This window comes from Oncorhynchus keta, chromosome 18 (assembly GCF_023373465.1).
Source record: "Oncorhynchus keta strain PuntledgeMale-10-30-2019 chromosome 18, Oket_V2, whole genome shotgun sequence".
Taxonomy (NCBI): Eukaryota; Metazoa; Chordata; class Actinopteri; order Salmoniformes; family Salmonidae; genus Oncorhynchus; species Oncorhynchus keta.
Window position 1 is genome coordinate 13196570 of NC_068438.1, and position 18947 is coordinate 13215516.

Here is an 18947-nt window from a genome sequence, read left to right on the forward strand (position 1 = left end):
AGTTCCAGTGTTGTGTTGGAAAGTCATAGCCAGCTAGCTAACATAGTATCCCTCTGTTTGAGCAGGGTGTTTCAGTAGGCTAAGCTAACTAGCTGCATTTGCTAGCTAAGTAAGTGTAAAAAATGACTCTCTCTCTCTCTCACTTCTCCTTCATTTTGAAAGAAATTTGTTCAACTACTGTCATTCTCTCTCATTGAGTCAATTACGCACCACATTTTATGCAGTGCATTGCTAGAACCATGAGCCTCCTAGGTTTTGAATGGAAGTCAATGTACCCAGAGGAGGACGGAAACTAGCTGTCCTCGGGCTACACCATGGCGCTACCCTAGAGTGCTGTTGAGGTTACTGTAAACTTTCTTTGCAAAATAGTGTTTTAATAAATTATTTGGTGATGTGATTATATTTAGTATAGTTTTATCTAAAAAGGATAACTTTTTAAATGTTTAAAAATATATATGTTTTATAAAATTCACTGAGGATGGTCCTCCCCTTCCTCCTCTGAGGAGCCTCCACTGATACCATCATAGCATGGGCATACCAACAAAAATGTAACAGTGGAAGAAATGTATTTATTAAATTTTCACATGCAGTGCTCAGACATTCTGTGAGAGGAAATTACTATTAAAAACATGAAGCTGTTACATTTGTTTACAAAGTTCCCCATGGCAACAAAAACATGAACAATGGAGCCTATACCTGGTCCTTGGTTTTTATTTTATTGTGATATGGCAAAACAGTTGAACCAATCAATGAATTAAAGGTTACTGAAAAGGTTACTGATACGTTGAAATTTGACTGTGGCTGTAATCGTGAATTATAATTAGTACAGGACATGCACACAGACTAGGGGACACACGTTGCCGTCCACAGCTACGCCAATAGTCATGTCATGGAGAGGGAACTGAGGGCCAACTATCTAAGAGAAAGGTGAACTTGTTCAAATTACTGGACAAGCAGAAGAATACCTCAATGTGCCTTAAAATCCAGACCCCTTGGCTGCAGATATGCATAGGCCTATACCATAGAGTGCTCTTTGACAACAGCTGAATGAAGAACGTTCGGGTATTTCCGTGACAAACGTATGAGAACGTAATGTTTATGTCGTCACGTTCGGAATATCCCGCCCCTTCTCTTTGGAGGAGACAGCCATTTTAAGTGGATGAGTTTCATTTTACAGCGCAACTGTAGGACGGAGAACCTCAGGACACAATTTCTACCTATTTCTCTAACAACTGTTAGTGGGGAATTGACTACTATGAACTGAAACTCTTCCTAAAACCATTAACAAGTACTGTAGATCCAAGTTAAGTGACGCATAAGCCAGTAGAGTTGTAATTTTTTTTGCACCTAAATGTAGCTAGAGGAAATGGCTGTGGAAAGCATGACTGTCCATCCAAACTCCCCAACAACAACCAACCACGAACACAGTCTTCTCACTGACGAAAGGTCGAGTAATTCTACAATCATATTTCTATCAAACTATTTATTTGTCCTGTGCTTTTTAGGCATAAAAAGCACAGGTTTCTTTTTCATTTTTTTCTTTCAAAGGGATTAAAGTCGCCTTTTTCTGGGGAACAAGTACAGAGGTAACGAACGCCATCTTGAAACGTTGCTCAGCGCAAACTGGAAGGTCAAAAATGATCATGGGATCTGTTCAGTTTGAATAAGTATTTCAAGAAGTTATTTTATGAAGAAATGACCATCAGTTCAAATAACTGATCCAGCAAAGTTGCATCCCCATCAAAGTAAAGACCGAATGAAGAAAAAAAGAGGATATTATTTTGCTTGCTAATTGTCCACCATTAACTTAACTAGCTAAAATTAATTAATTTCTGAATATATGTCCAATTATCTAGATGTCCAAACGTTTTTGAACACAAAAGCTTTGCAAAATTACATGGCAAAGAAAGGCCTAGGTAAGGTTCCAACTCGCTAGCTAGCTGGCTAGCTGGCTTCCCTTCGTGAAAGAAAAGGCAGTTTGCAAACTATCCACCAAGCCAATAGGGCGAATTAAATCCGTTTCCTAATTAATCATTCCATTCTAGGTATTTCAGGTCAGATTAACGACTTGATTGTAATTGATTTCATTAGACAGTCGTTGGAAATAGTATGCATTTCCTTTATTGGCACTCCAGCTAAGTAACGACGTGGCTAACGAGTTACGCTAGCTAACTACGCAGTTTCTTTTTTGATAGCTAGCTTGCCAGACCAATCTGGCCAGACTAGCTAGTAAACCAAAGGCCGCCATTGTGCCTGCCTTTGTAGCAACTGGCTAGTTGTGTTGAAAATATTTGTCACCCAGTTGACCGAGCCCTCTTGAATCGGCGAATAAAATGAATTGCTTCTATAAGCTAACTATTGGTCCACATGTTAACGTTAACTTAGCCAACTAGCTAGCTATTGATAGAACATTTAATCACTAACAATTAAGAAATTGATACAATTCCAAGGCGTGCAGTTGATCATACTAACTAGTCAGCAACAATGTAACCAAAGTGATTGCACAATTATTTTATCGTTCTAATCTCCATTTGGAATGTGTTTGTGCCACCCATACAAAAAGTAATTACTAAATCTGTACATGAATGGAATTTCTTCCATGCACGTTCAGGAAAATCGCCTAAATTCGTGCCCCTATAAAGTTTCCCCCTTCTCTCTTCTCAGGACAGACGGCTATTTTACTTTAGGTTGTTATTCCAAACACCCACCAAATCCCAGAACTGTGTTGAACGTTTGCAAAGCATTTCAGATGTCTAAAAAGTGAAGTAAAACACAAATGTTCCCTATTTAGTTACCTGATTGCCCTGTCTGCAACATTCATTCCCCCCAACAACCCAAGTTATAACATTCCACAAACCCTAATAATAAAGTGGGGAGACCACTATGCTTTTGAGTGCAGAATGTGAAGAAAACCTCTCACAGTAAGTACTTCCCATAATTTTGATAAAGGCCCATTGTTTGTAGTTTAATTGATAACTAGGGAATTTTTTAATTAAGATGTAATCCTGTTGTGATGATGCATGAATAGTGTTGTAAAATGTATTTGTAAGCGAAAGCGTGAGTATACATTAGTGATTGTACCTGGTACTTTCAGTATTAACTCAATTTGTGCACTTGGAACCACATAGGGTGTGTCCAGTGCACGCACACAACTTTATAGCAACAGTAAAGGTTGTCTTGTTTGTTGTGTGATTATCCAAGCCTATCCTTAGATTGTGGATTATTTATTCGTATTAGGCTATATATTTGGATCCAAGTGTAGCTTTTTTCTGTTAATAGTTCCTTGGCATTGTTCCTTGGCATAGAGTAGACTTGAGCCTTATCTAATTGGCAGTAGTGAGTGCTATCATTTCCTGACTCGTCTGTTTGCAAAATCGTTGTGATGTAGGCTATAAAACCCAGAGGAGGCTGTTGACAGGTGCTTTGCATTTGCTGTTCCACGCATTTGTCAGGAAATCGAACCAGTATGACTATCATTTTCATATACACCCTTTATTACCGTAATGTTAATAAACCAAAACCCTTGTAGTCTCAGTTTGAAATAGGCTACTACATAATGTAGGCTACTATATAAGGCTACAACTATAATAGGCTACTACATAAGTAGAGGTCGACCGATTATGATTTTTCAACACCGATACAGATTTAAAAATATATTTAAAAAAAAAAAAAGCCGATACCGATTAATCGGACGATTTAAAAAAACTAAAAAAACAAACATGTATTTGTAATAATGGCAATTACAACAATACTGAATGAACACTTATTTTAACTGAATATAATAAAACAATAAAATCAATTTTGCCTCAAATAAATAATGAAACGCGTTCAATTTGATTTAAATAATGCAAAAACAAAGTGTTGGAGGAGAAAGAACAAGTGCAATATGTGCCATGTAAGAAAGCTAACGTTTAAGTTCCTTGCTCAGAACATATGAAAGCTGGTGGTTCCTTTTAACAGGAGTCTTCAATATTCCCAGGTAACAAGTTTTAGGTTGAGGTTATTATAGGAATTATATGACTATTTCTCTATACCATTTGTATTTCATATACCTTTTGACTATTGGATGTTCTTATAGGCACTTTAGTATTGACAGTGTAACAGTATAGCTTCTGTACCTCTCCTCGCCCCTACCTGGGCTCGAACCAGGAACACAACGACAACAGCCACCCTCGAAGCAGCGTTACCCATGCAGAGCAAGGGGAACAACTACTCCAAGTCTCAGAGCGAGTGACGTTTGAAACGCTATTAGCGCGCAACCTGCTCACTAGCTAGCCATTTCACATCACATTGTTACACTAGCCTAATCTCGGGAGTTGATTGGCTTGAAGTCATAAACAGCAGAGCTGCTGGTAAAACGCACAAAAATGCTGTTTGAATGAATGCTTATGAGCCTGCTGGTGACTACCATCGCTCAGTCAGACTGCTCTATAAAATCATAAACTTAATTATAACATAACACACAGAAATGCGAGCCTTAGGTCATTAATATGGTAGAATCCGGAAACTATCATCTCGAAAACAAGACGTTTATTCTTTCAGTGAAAAACGGAACCGTTCTGTATTTTATCTAACGGGTGGCATCCATCAGTCTAAATATTCCTGTTACATTGCAGAACCTTCAATGTTATGTCATTGCCAGGCGGCCCAAACTGTTGCATATACCCTGACCCTGAGTGCAATGAACGCAAGAGGAGTGACACAACTTCACCTGGTTAATATTGCTTGCTAACCTGGAATTATTTTAGCCAAATATGCAGGTTTAAAAATATATACTTCTGTGTATTGATTTTAATAAAGGCATTGGTGTTTATGGTTAGGTACACGTTGGAGCAATGACAGTCCTTTTTCGCGAACGCACACTGCATCGATTATATGCAACGCAGGACAAGCTAGGTAAACTAGTAATATCATCAACCATGTGTAGTTATAACTAGTGATTATGATTGATTAAGTTTAATGCTAGCTAGCAACTTACCTTGGCTTCTTACTGCATTCGAGTAACAGGCGGGCTCCTCGTGAGGCAGGTGGTTAGAGCGTTGGACTAGTTAACCGTAAGGTTGCAAGATTGAATCCCTGAGCTGACAAGGTAAAACTCTGTCGTTCTGCCCCTGAATAAGGCAGTTAACCCACCGTTCCTAGGCCGTCATTGAAAATAAGAATGTGTTCTTAACTGACTTGCCTAGTTAAATAAAGATTAAATTAAGGTGGGGAAAAAATTGGCGTACAAAATGACAGATTTCAGATTGTTTTGAAAACTTGAAATCAGCCCTAATTAATCGGCCATTCCGATTAATTGGTCGACCTCTAGTTGTAAGAGTAAGTTTTAATTTAGTACAAGACAAGATAGGGTTTGGCCAGACCCTAACATCTCTGCACAGGCAAATGGTTAGGCATTCTCCCAGCCAATGGGAGTGGCACACCTCTGCAGAAGTATACGTTGGCTTGGCTGGCATCTGAACTGAGCAAAATCGTGATAAAGTGTTTTCATGATAAACATTTTTCCACAGAATCCTCAATACTTGTACCTGGCACCCCACTAGGGAAAGGGGCCAAGAGTCAGAGCTGTGTCAGTAGAGCCTTTGTTATGTGTGTGCCCATATCAGTCTATAGAACCCCCAGCAATGCAAAGCTCTGCGCTCATCAAGAATGGCCTCCCTGCGCCTCTTGAGGGACTTGAGTGTTTGTGTGACTGCCATGGCAGATCTTGATTTAAGGGTAGGCTGTGCTGAGTTAAATTTAGTGGACTCCATTGTTTTAGGCCAGGTTGTAAAACCATGCCATTGACAATGAAGGAAAAAAACTATGTTTAGATTAATTTGGTTTATTTAAGAGTGACTAGGTCTATATGTGGTCCCTCTCTGGCTGAGAGTAAACTTAGGATAACTAAACGTAAGGAGGAGCGGGAGACTAGTAAGACCCAGCAACCCTCTGGCCCAGGAGGAAAGTCATGTCCTAGATAGGAAGTTAGTACGTTGATGATTTGGTGTGGACCGTGTGGTGTGAGTATAAAGAGAGATCAGTTTACATTTTATTTGTTTCAATTGGCCTATAGGCCTATGTGCACAGATTGGGTCTGTATGCTCTCGAGTATAGTCTATTCTATAGCCTACATCTAACTCATTGTTTTACTACCCAAACCATTTCTGTGTACTTTGGCCAAAAGTCAATTCTATTCCAGTCTGTATTTGAATAATAAAATAAAGGCCTAACCTGGACCATTTTGAAATGAGGCTATACCAGACACTGAAAGCAAGGCTGTTACTCAAGCCTGCTCTGATCAGTGTCAGCAAATATCTGTTAACTCTGTAGGCTGGACTCGATGGCTAAAGTGAGGCTTCAAATGGACATGGTGGTCATATCCTACTTATCACCGCCACGCCTGCCTTATTGTCACGGCAGTGTATTTCAGTAAATCATGCAATGGTGTCTCTGTGTGAAACTACACCTTGAAAGCTGGCAAGGGGGAAAAGTATCTGTTTCTTGTTGTCTGTGTTCTCTAGTTACATTTAGGCCTAGCTATTCCAGTTGTAATATAGTTTTGACTGTTGTGGTTTTCTGTGTAACGTTTGAGATTTGTATTGGTTGTTGGTTAAATATTTGTAATCTCCTATTTAAGCATATTGCATGCTGTTGAGGACTGTTGAGAGATGAAATTGACTGGTCTTCACTGATAACTAGCAGAATGTTTAAGATTATTTTGATGTAAACACTTCTGTCTCCCTGCACAGGAATGACTAACTCGATTTCGAAATGTCCTTGACATAGTGTTGTATGTTGATGTTGAATCCACCCTGCGTAATGAAAGCCAACGGATTGCCCATGTCCAGTCCAGCAAGTTTGGACCTACTGAATCGCCCTCCCCCAACCTGTTACATCACAATAGTTGCATCACTCTCAACTTTTCCCAGACCATAGAGACAAAACAGTGAAGCTCAGTGTACACACTACACTCACATGGAAATGTCATACCTATATTGAAATGCTGTTCACAGAGAAACTTGCTGTTATTGATTGCTGTCCCATATATTAACTGCCATATCGTTTGTTTACCACAGAGCACACCCACCTTATCCCTGACACGCCTCACAATAACTCGGCCTGTTTTGACACAGAAATATCACAGACTTTACACCCTAGCAGTCCTATCTCCAGCATACAGTCAGTAGGCCTATGCCGATGTGGTCAATCTAAGAAAAACATGATCTGGCCCTCTTGACTCTCTTAGCAGACACTAGGTCCTTCATGCCACCCGCAATAACAGCCAACCCAGTCACCCAAACACAACACTCTTAACTCATCAGAGTGTTACAGCAGAGCAGCCTACGGTGTGTCATGGTTTGTGGTTGAACGGTGGTGTGACTGTTTGACGAGTTCAGACAAATGCTGCGCTCAGACATTGTCATAGGTTAACAACAGCTGATTGGCCCTGCGGATAACCGTGTTATCTCCACTGTCAAGACAAGCGTACAGAAACACACAAGGAAACGCCATAATTAGCGTCTGAAACCTACAAATTGAATTACTCGAGTTAGAACATGAGGGAAGTGACTCACTCGGGCTATACAAGTTGTAAATATAAAATGTGTAAAACGGGTTCCTGAGACTCGCAATGTTACCTCTACCATGAAAAAGGAATTATCCAAATTCCCAAACTAGCAGTCACGGTTGTTAATGCCATTTTATTCCACTGTACTTTTCCCCCAGACAAAAAGCTTTGATCCCTTATTGTTATAGTCTTGTGGGGGTGTCAAGGAATGAAATACTCACCGCCCAGGAACCCTCTACCTGTCACATACTGAGAGTCCAAACATGAACTACACGGATGAGACCCGAGTGTGGCTCGAACGGCATTTTGATGTCCTGTCTATCTGTCCTCTATTTGTCACAGGCGTGAGGATGGTGAGTTGGAAGAGGGGGAGCTGGAGGATGACGGTGGAGAGGTGGAGGTGGCAGAGGAGCCCAGCGCCGGAGGAGGAGGAGAAGATGAAGGTGAAGGAACTGCAGCAGCAGAGGCGGCCCCCCCAGAGAAAACTCACCGCAGCAAAGAGCGCCACGCCAGCGGCGATGAGAAGGATGACGAGAAGGCCCGCCGCCACAAGAGGAAGAGGAGAAAAGAGAGGGAGCGGGAGAAGGAGAAGAGGAGAGCCAAGAAGAGACGCAAATCCAAGCACAAAGTAAGAGTGTGTGTGTGGTTCACATCCAGCTCTGTTCTGGCTGTCATCGTCCGATACAGACCCTTCAGATCAGGGAGGTTATTGCTTTCTTACTGTTTCTAAGTACTTTTTCACTGAACCTATCCCTCCTTCTGTGTTGTGTGTGTGGTGTTACAGCGCCATGCCTCCTCCAGTGATGACCACTCAGACTTTAGCGATGACTCTGACTACAGTCCAGGTGAGAAGAGGAAGTATCGGGACTATAGCCCTACGTACACCCCTTCTGTAAGTTACCCCACGGCGGTGCTCTAAATCACACGATTGAAGATACTTGCTGTGGAGTTGCTAATCTGTTTACTATCATGTAATCACAGTGGTCTAACAATGATTGATTGATTCCCAGTCCCTTGGAGGTTACCCACCAGCCCCATCCTCTGGCCACGGTGGACCCATGCCTAAGAAGGGCAGCTACGTAAAGATGGACAAGCAAGGCTACGGGGGCTACGGAGATTATGAAGAGGAGAACTACGAGGGAGAGGAGGACGAAGAGATGGGCGATGAAGACTATGATGACTTCACCAAGGAGCTCAACCAGTACCGCAAGGCCAAAGAGGGAGGCAGCGGCGATGGAGGTGGAAGGGGCAACAGTCGCGGGGGCAGAGGTAGCAAAAATGGGGTCAGAGGTGAATTGAACAACCGTTACTAGTTTGCTTGCAGGTCCCCGCGTGCCTTTCATATGCTGACACAAGGTGCTGACAGTGTTTTGTTTTCTTTCTCCACAGGAGGTAAAGGTCGTATGAAGAACCAACGAGGTCGAGGAGGCATGAGAGGAGGAGGGCGTGGAGGTAGAGGAAGAGGAGGGAGCAGGGGTCGGGGGCGAGGGGGCAAGATGGGTGGAGACAACGAGGACGGAGAAGGGATGATGTACGGAGGAGGGGGAGGAGGAGGAGGGGGAGGAGGAGGAGATGAGATGGAGGTGAGTCAAAGACAGTCATCCTCTGGCCCCAGATGCACAGACAATGTGAAATGATCTATCAAACATACTGGTGTGCTGCTAAAGTGCTGAAAATCTCAGGAAAGTATATTCTTGTTTCTGAATTGTTCCTCATCCAATTGATGTTGTGTTCTAGTATGGAGATGATGACTATGACCACATGGGTGAGGATGACTATGATGAATACTCTCAGTACAGGAAGTCCAAAGACCGTGGAAGGGGTGAGTTGGCTGTCAGAATTATTCATACTAAACAATACTTAGTCATGCTACTGTAATATACATACTAGGTTAGCTGTTCTGATGTCCTTCCTAAGTAAACGTGCTTTGCACCCGATCCAAAATGGTTGCCTGTCTTGTTCCATTGTAGCCCACTGATGAAGTGTCTCTCTCCCTGCTCCTACCAGGTGGCAAAGGTGGGCGGGGAAGGGGCCGTGGGAAACAAGGGCGTGGTATGAACCGTGGAGGCCGAGGGCGGAACCGAGGGAGGGGGCGAGGGGGTGGAGACCAGGGTCACGAAGAGGACAACAATGGAGACATGGGGGACATGGGGGTGAGAATAAAACCAACACCTTACAGACCTGCTCGCTCCTCTGAATGAATACTCAACCTGTACAAGTTGGATTTCTGATAACACTTTAAAACTTGTAATCGTTGGAAGACCTCACCGCAAGGCCAAATAGAACCTGTTTGTTTGTGTTGTGGTGCAGGATGGAGGAGGAGGCCAGCACAACAAGCACCAGGGGGACAAGCACCAAGACAAGAAAGGGAAAGCTATCTGCAAGTACTACATGGAGGGCCGCTGTACTTGGGTAAGAAGGAAATCATGGAATTTGAGCGGAGATCATGTTCTTGCCAGGCATTCTCAATAGATTGTCAAATCATTCTTCTAACATGTTACTGTCAACTGCTATTTTATCTCTTTGCCAACTTTCTAGGGGGAACACTGCAACTTCAGCCACGACATTGAGCTGCCCAAGAAGAAAGAACTCTGCAAGTTCTACATCACTGGCTTCTGCGCGCGGGCTGAAAACTGCCCCTACATGCATGATATCCTTTACTTGCAGTCCACTTTGTATCAGATAGGACATTTCATATATTCCCTTCAGTGTGTGTTTACAGCTAGCATAACTAGAACGGCCATACTAGTTGTCAAGTTTAATATAGCCTATACCAGTGCTAGCCCTGGGACGCATTTTGAATATCGGGCCTATATGGCCATGAAACAGTCTTTGAGTGAGTTCAGTCCACCCAGGCCATCCATAGTTCTTTAACTCGCCAGCACGTGATTTCCCCTGCAAGCTGTTCCACACCACCGGGAGCTGTGTGAATGGAGACGAATGCATGTTCTCCCACGAGCCTCTTACCGACGACACCCAAGACCTGCTAAACAAGGTGAGCCTTCCTCAAGTGGATTTAGACACCACCTCTGTTTCTTTAACACTCTCACACTTTCACTCACTCTCTTCTAATTTCTGGTGTTTCTTGCTCTGTCTGTGTTAGTCTGTTAACCCCTCTTGACCACCTTCTCATCTCTTGTGTTCCTAGATGCTTGCGGAGGATGCCGAGGCTGGAGCTGAGGATGAGAAGGAGGTGGAGGAGCTAAAGAAGCAGGGGATCAACCCCCTTCCCAAGCCTCCTCCAGGGGTGGGCCTGCTCCCGACACCGCCCAGACCAGGGCCGCCTGACAACTCTGGCTCTGGGGACTTTGGACCTCCTGGACCACCACAGGGCCCCATGTCCCCAAACGGCCTCCCCGGCCCAGGGCCTACCCAAGGGCCCGGTCCCTGTCCTGGCCCCCCTCCCACCTACCCAGAAAGTGGCCCCTACCAAGGCCCTCCCAACCCCAATGGTCCCCCACCACCATCCATGGGCCCCCCTCCCCCCTGTTCCGGCAATGGTGGGAAGAAGATCCCCTCACTGTTTGAGATCAAGGTGCAGCCCACAGGGCAGCTAGCTCAGAAACTAGCTAATCACAGGTGAGCTTTTCACATCCATCCAAACCTATTTATGTGGGTTTTATAGTTTGAGTATGTACTAGGAACATGGTTAACCTCAATAATTATTCTCTCTACAGAGGTCAGACCCCAGGAACTGCCACAGGCCAAGCTGGCGCAACTGGCCCCCAAGGGCTCCCCGGTGGGCCTGGTGGGCCTCCGCCTCGGTTCCCTCCACCTGGCATGATGCCCCCAGACATGTCAATGGGTCCTCCCCCGCCCATGGGCCCCGGAGGGCCCCCCATGATGCCAGGCTTTGGCTCAGAAGGGGGGCCCATGATGCCCCCCGGACCTCCTCCAGGGGGTAACTTCTTTGACAGCTTCTTCAACCAGCAGCAAGACATGAATATGGACGGGGTGGAGGAGGAAGGTAAAGAGCTGACAGCGTACCACATAATGAACGAAGCATACAGTCACTGTTCGCATCAGACTAATGTTGGCCCATCCAATATACTAATGTTGGCCCATCCAATATAATTTCAGATGGAATCTAAACCTTTGCTGTAATGTGTCTTGAGTGTTGTAGTTTTCAACCTCCTCCTGTACCTTCCAGGTGATGAGTTCCAGGGCTTTGGAGGGATGGACGAGAAAGAAGGAAGAGGATCGGGAGGAAACCAGAGCTCCATGGGAGGCCCGGACGTCCCTGCTAACGGAGGCTCAGCCAGTCAGCAGGCGGGGATGGGCATGCCCGACTTCCTGCCGCCGGCCCAGCGCATGCTGTTCCTGAGAATCCAGCAAAAACAGCAGGAGGACGAGGAGAGGGCCAGACTAGTCAAGGGGGGAGGAGAGAGGGATGTGGACGGTACGCTCTTTACACACACTGTAGACCAGGGGAAACATACGTTCAATGTTTCATTAAAACATTTTTTAATATATTTTTTTATACCTAAAGGGGTCCTAAAATTCTAAATCAAATATCTAAATGATCCTTGGTATGATCATCTTAAATCAATTCCATATGTTAGCTTAGAAGAACCCCCCCAGGCTTTGACTCTAGGGGTTTGAAAAACACTCCAGGCCTCTCAAAAAAAGAAAAAAAAGGTTATTGGATAGGATATAGAGATAGGAAAGATAGAGGAGAGTTGCTGAAGTGCTATACCAGTCTAAGCCACCCAGGCCACTCTTGAATGTCTAAAACTAGATGGAATGTACAGTCTGTTGAAATTATAATGGACCTATACGTTTTCAAATAACTGCCCTTCCCCTTGATAAATGTTGAAATTCCGATGTGGCCCTCGAGCCGTCGACACGGTATTGATGTCTATTTTGCTTAGACACTAATATAACGGCAAGCCAGCACAGGCAATAACACAAGCACTTCTCCTGGGCCTGGTAAACCTGGCATGCACCACCATGGGAAATTACTGCAGGCACCATCTCAATTCTCCATAGACAAAACAAACAATTCCCACTGACACAGTATAAACAGTGTATTGGCAGTGCAAACACTGCAGAACTATGCAATATTGATACAGACACAATATAAATACTGACTAGAGGTCGCACTCACCCGTATAGGCTACATAGAGCGCATTAAAAAGTTTGAGTCGAGTGCATATGCTGTGTAAACCCATGTTCAAAAATAGTTCACTATAAAGGGAATAGGGTGCCATTTAGGACACACCTAAAGCTAATCGTAGGATTCATAAGTTGTACGGTTTTAGCCCCGAAAAGTGCTTGCTTAAGTCAGTGGAAAGTTTACAGTGTTCCTGTCTCCTTTTGTTTGGTCACAAATGTACACTACCGTTCAAAAGTTTTGGGTCACATAGAAATGTCCTCGTTTTTGAAAGGAAAGCACATTTCTTGTTGATTAAAATAACATCAAATTGATCAGAAATACAGTGTAGACGTTGTAAATGACTATTGTAGCTGGAAACGGCTGATTTTTAATGGAATATCTACATAGGCGTATAGAGGCCCATTATCAGAAAACAGCACTCCTGTGTTCCAATGGCACGTTATGTTAGCTAATCCAAGTTTATAATTTTAAAAGGCTAATTGATCATTAGAAAACCCTTTTGCAATTATGTTAGCATAGCTGAAAACTGTCATTCTGATTTAAAGAAGCAATAAAACGGGCCTTCTTTAGACTAGTTGAGTATCTGGAGCATCAGCATTTGTGGGTTCGATTACAGGCTTAAAAGGTACTCGCAAAACACCAGTCTCAATGTCAACAGTGAAGAGGCGACTCTGGGATGCTGGCCTTCTAGACAGAGTTGCAAAGAAAAAGCCATATCTCAGACTGGCCAATAAAAATACATTATTAAGATGGGCAAAAGAACACAGACACTGGACAGAGGAACTCTGCCTAGAAGGCCAGCAACCGGAGTTGCCTATTCACTGTTGACGTTGAGACTGGTGTTTTGCGGTTAATATTTAATGAAGCTGACAGTTGAGGACTTGTGAGGCGTCTGTTTCTCAAACTAGACATTAATGTACTTGTCTTTTTGCTCAGTTGTGCACCGGGGCCTCCCACTCGTCTTTCTATTCTGTTTAGAGCCAGTTTGTGCTGTTCTGTGAAGGGAGTAGTGCACAGCGTTGTACGAGATCTTCAGTTTCTTGGTTATTTCTCGCATGAAATAGCCTTAATTTCTCAGAACAAGAATAGACTGATGAGTTTCAGAAGAAAGTTCTTATTTTTGAGACATTTTGAGCCTGTAATTGAACCCACAAATGCTGTTATTCCAGATACTCAACTAGTCTAAAGAAGGCCAGTTTTATTGCTTCTTTGATTAGAACAACAGTTTTCAGCTGTACTAACATAATTGCAAAAGGGTTTTCTAATGATCAATTAGCCTTTTAAAATTATAAACATGGATTAGCTAACACAAGTTGCCATTGGAACACAGGAGTGATGGTTGCTGATAATGGGCCTCTGTACGCCTATGAAGATATTCCATTAAAAATCAGCCGTTTCCAGCTACAATAGTCATTTACAACATTAACAATGTCTACACTGTATTTCTGATAAATTAAGTTAATGGGCAAAAAAATGTGCTTATCTTTTAAAAAACAAGGAAATGTCAAAGTGACCCCAAACTTTTGACTGGTAGTGTATATGTATCCCGGGGAGGCAGAAAATGTCTGTATTACACCATTGACCCTCACTGGAACCCCTCAGCAGAGTCAACATCCTCTGGGCTGTGGTTGCGTAATATATTCCCATCGATCAGATTAGGGACTCCAATTGGCCTCTACACCCTCGCTAGGTGGAGCTGTTGTTGTGTGAGATACTTTACTAATTATCTTGGGCACTGACATTGATTTAAGTCAGGGTTCTCCAACTGACAACCCGCAGGCTGATTTTGGCCCACGTTTGTTTTTATTTGGCCCCCCAAGTTTTCAGTTTTTTTAAATATTTTTTTTATTGTTGGACTTAAAAGACTGTTTTAAATTTTGCTTAATGTTTAAAACAGCAATTTTTTAGGATTTCCATTAAAACTATAAGAAATATATAATAAAATTCCATGTCAATGCAGAATAATGGTCCTATTACGTATGTATGACCACTTGGGAAGGGCAATGAAGTCATATCTACCGCAGTCATATACTCTTAAGGGCTACGGCTGTAAGGGTGTGCAATGGCTGTAAGGGTAAACTACGGCTTTTTAAATGCCAACACGAAACCTTCTCTGGAGATAGTTTTGAAGCACCAGTGAACAGGCATTAAACGTCTCTGTAAAGGAACTGTCAATCAAATTATCTTGAGCTGCCTGCGCGCAGCCTGCCTGCCTGCTTGCAAGACCACTCTCCTACAAATGTAGTTTAAAGTTGAAATACCGTGACTTAACAAGACATTTAGTAGAACGAAAACATTTTCCACTAGGAATTGACTCCTAAGATTCAGTATATTTTGGAAAGGACGAGACTGATTAGTTGCCGTACTGCCGAGAAGACACAAACTCACATCTTTCATAGCGAGCTGGCCAGGGACAGAAAGAGAGAGGAGGGGCACGGTATAGGCAGGTCAGCCAACAGGCAGACAGTCAGAACTGTACACTAGGCCTATCTACCGGCAATCAAAAGCTGTATCTCCCAATGGAATGTTGTGTCTCGAAATTTCTTGGCTTGCAATGTCTCGTAACCTCAGTAAAGCAGGGCCTGTCAACAATGAATAGGCTAGGATATTCTACACGCTACAGACCAAAGACATTAGCAAAAAGAAAGAAAACAGGCGAGCCAGCTGCATGCACTGTGATCAAAATTGTGGGGGAAAAAACATTCTTAATTTTAAGGGTCCCAAATTCGTTCACACCCCTAGTTTTCGGTGGTTGTGGTTTCTGAACTAGTTGTGGTTTCTAAACTGGGTGTCATCACTGATTCCTGTTGCTTTATCTCCTAGGTGACTCAGCTAACTGGTACTCCAGTGAGGATGAGGATGGAGGCGGCAGTGTCACATCCATTTTGAAGACGCTCCGCCAGCAGAGCCAGGGGCCCCCAAAACCGGAGGGCCCCCCCAGCGACCCCCGCCTCCAGAAAGGCTCCCCCGCGCACCCCCCCATCCGACCGGCGGACCCCCGCCAGGGGGACCCCCGGCTGGCTCGTGATCCCCGCCTCTCCCGGGCCACAGACTCTGCCCAGGCCTTGGACTCTCCCAACCCCTCCTCGGCATCCACCGTCACCCCTGCAGACCCCCGCCTGGCCCGGCTTGCTACCGCCACCCTCACCCCTAAACCAGACGCCCCCCTGGTGTACAAGCCCCCGCCCCTCACGGCTCCCCCTGCAGAAGAGGAGGAGACGGAGAGGGTTTTGAGGGACAAGCCTGTGCCCATCCCCCTGGACCCCCTGATGGGTATGGCCCTGCGAGACCCGCGCTCCCAGCTGAAGCAGTTCAGCCACATCAAGAAGGACATTCTCCTGCACATGCCCCCATACGCTAAGACAGTGACATGGAACCCTGAGGACCTCATCCCCATCCCAATCCCTAAACAGGACCTCCTCCCCCTCCCCCCAGGCATCCCCCCTGTCTCAGCCATGGACCCCCGCCTCTCACGCAGCCAGCAGCGGATCCACACGGCGGCCCTCCCCCCTACCCCACCCATCCCCCCTCCCTCCTTAGAACCCCCCGCCCCAGCCTCCTCCTCCCTCCCAGACTTTGAGCTGCTCTCTCGTATCCTCAAGACTGTTAACGCCTCATCCGGCCCCTCGCAGTCATCCCCTCCTCTCCCCCTCGTCCCTCCAACAACCCTCTTGCCGGCGCCTCCTGCTTTGTTGCCCACCCCTGTCGACAAGCCTGTCGATCCTCGAATGGCCCGCAAAGCCCCCGCTGACCCACGGCTCCAGCCGCAGAAATCTGCCCTGAAGCAGCCCTCAGAGTCCCCTGTCCCCCCTCTGACGGTCTCCCCGGTAGCCCCTCCACCCACCTCCGGTTCCTCCTCCCCCACCATCGCCCCCTACGACCCTCGGCTACTGTCTGCAGGTGGGGTGGGTCGTGGAGGGGGAGCGGGTGCAGTTGGTGGCAGCAGTGTGCTGAGTGGGATCAGTCTTTATGACCCCCGGACTCCTAGTGCAGGTAAACTTGAGGGCCCTGGTGCCACCACAAACACAACCCCCAGCAGCGGACCCACAGAGCCCAAACCCATTGAGGCAGCACCAGCCAAGCCCAAGGCCAAGGAGCCCCTGTTTGTCCGTAAGTCTGCCCTGGACCAGCCGGAGCCAGAGAAGAGTAGCGAGCAGTCCACTGACCGCTACAACAGCTATAACCGGCCCAGGCCCAAGCCTGCACCCTCGCCGTCCACCGGGCCCCCCGGAGGTCTTGCTGCCTCTGGCTCCTCCACGGCCGGACAGGGTCCCCCTGGTGCTGCTGAGCAGGCTCCGGCGGGTGTCCACAACCTGCCTGTGTCCTCGCTCTTCACCATGGTGAAACAGGCCAGCAAACCCAGCGGCTCCGGAAGCCCCTTTGGTGGGAACAGCCCTGCCCAGCCTGGCGACACCACCACCACCACAGAGCAGGACAATGCTTCTCTGAAGGAGGTTTTCAAAGGCTTTGACCCCACGGCATCACCCTTCTGCCAGTGATATCTGCACCTATCCACCTGGCTGGTCGAATATTGTTTTAGACACGAACACTGAACGCATCAGCAAGGAGCGCACTGAGGCGGGAGCCGGACTGGCCACAGACGGTGAACGTTTGAACGTGTTGGCCAGGCGTCACACCTGCAGTGTTTGCTAATGAGATTCTATAACAAACTTTGGGGCCGGGGAGGGAGGGGGTGTGGGAGGGAGGGATATGTTGGAGTCTGGGAAAGAGAGACCTCTATTTTAAAACAAACAGATGTATAAATAAATGTATTCCCTTTATGAGAGTTCCTCCCTGCTTTAAGAGAAGACAATTGTTGGACAACTGTAACATAAGCGTCCACAGATTTAAATGGGCTGTACTTCCTCATTTATGCTCCTCCTAGTCCTGTTCATTTTCCTTTGCATTTGTTTGTAACTCCAGTCTCCAAACTCTCCCTTTATCAACCGTTCTGTCCCATCCCACCAACCCTTTCAGGTCACTGACTTCCACTGTCGCCGTGGGAAGAATTCTTGTCAATCATTGTATCTTTTCTAGTTCAATCGCAGGCTAAGATAACACATAGAGAACATTTACTGCCAATCCCTCTGCCTGTAGCGTTATAACAGTACAGTATATTATATATGAATACAACTCTTTTGTTTGCTTGATTTGAAGTAATTTCTTTGTGCTTGTCTGTCTGTTATCTGTCAGTCTTTCTCCTCTGTCGGCTGTCTTCTTTTTTAATATTTGAGCCCTCTGTTCTTTCAGCACTGTGTTCTCTCTCTAGCCTCTTCTGTCTGTTTGTTTGTTTGTTGTGTGTCGGGGTGATGCCTATGACTATGTTGGCCATGTTGGTCCCACTACCCCACACACCCCTGCTTGAGGTTCCACTCACACCTCTCTGCCACTGAGTCAGAACTGTATAATTGAAAACCACAACTGTCATGAGTGTCTGTCTGTCATGTGTGAGTTATGATCATTTTAATTTATTTTTTTTATACTTATATCTGCCTGTCTCCTCACCAAGTCACATGACAGTTAAATCAAATCATTTGGTGAGAGAGACTTCCCGCCTGCATTTAAGTGCGATGCAGCCTGTAACCGTGAGAGGAGAAACAGACACTGACATTCTTGTTTTGTTGACGTTTCAAACAAATAAAATAAACTCACAATTCTGTAGAGGTATGAAAAGTCTGGGGTGACCTGGCTACAAAAGTGTCTTTTTTGTTTTCCCTTTGCAAAAAGTGACTGCTTTGTAAATTGAACAGTGTCCTGTTTGATGAGAGGTACCATTTTGTAACCATTCACTGTAGGGGAGGTTAAGTATTTAATAAAGGCGATATGTGATCAACCAGTAACTGACCAGTGTTTCTCGTAGTTTGATGGGCAGCCTAGGCGTTAGGGCGGGCAGGCGTCTCTGTAGTAGTATGTCATCACCATGTCATCCTAGTGTTTCCTGCTTAACCATGATCCTTGTGATTCATTTCCTTCCATCCTGATGTCTCTTGGCTCCAGGAAGTCACATCATCATCCATCACAGATCTATTTTACTAATGGTGCATTTCTACTAAGGATTTATCCCAGTGTTTTACCCAGAAGGCTCACACTATTCTACTATTCTATTTCCATCTATGCGGGTCAGCACCTGTGACTCACTGGGCCGTAGTTCCGGTGGACCTGCTCTGACTTGGAGCCAAGGCAAGGCCCTGGGTACTTTTTAAGATGATATTTACTTACACAGTAATAATGGCTAACTGAACTCCCAATACCATCTCACAAAGCAACAGTCTTGAATGATGC

General features: G+C 45.2%; 1 protein-coding gene across 1 annotated transcript; it reads left to right on the forward strand.

The window, feature by feature from the left end:
- The first annotated feature begins 1132 nt into the window (after positions 1 to 1132).
- Positions 1133 to 18505, forward strand: LOC118397305 (zinc finger CCCH domain-containing protein 4-like). The gene is made up of 14 exons (XM_035791934.2): positions 1133 to 1446; positions 7892 to 8177; positions 8334 to 8441; positions 8560 to 8839; positions 8939 to 9132; positions 9287 to 9371; positions 9557 to 9702; positions 9860 to 9961; positions 10088 to 10199; positions 10435 to 10544; positions 10698 to 11128; positions 11227 to 11516; positions 11700 to 11948; positions 15489 to 18505. The coding sequence occupies exons 1-14, from the start codon at positions 1367 to 1369 to the stop codon at positions 17162 to 17164; spliced, it is 4149 nt and encodes a 1382-aa protein (XP_035647827.1). The 5' UTR covers positions 1133 to 1366; the 3' UTR covers positions 17165 to 18505.
- Positions 18506 to 18947: the final 442 nt, after the last annotated feature.

Bases quoted from the DNA above. Each gene is read 5' to 3' on its own strand.
- LOC118397305 (XM_035791934.2), top strand. From the start codon at position 1,367: ATGGCTGTGGAAAGCATGACTGTCCATCCAAACTCCCCAACAACAACC. The intron at 1,447-7,891 runs GTCGAGTAATTC...TATTTGTCACAG, and splicing joins AGTCTTCTCACTGACGAAAG to GCGTGAGGATGGTGAGTTGG. The intron at 8,442-8,559 runs GTAAGTTACCCC...ATTGATTCCCAG, and splicing joins GCCCTACGTACACCCCTTCT to TCCCTTGGAGGTTACCCACC.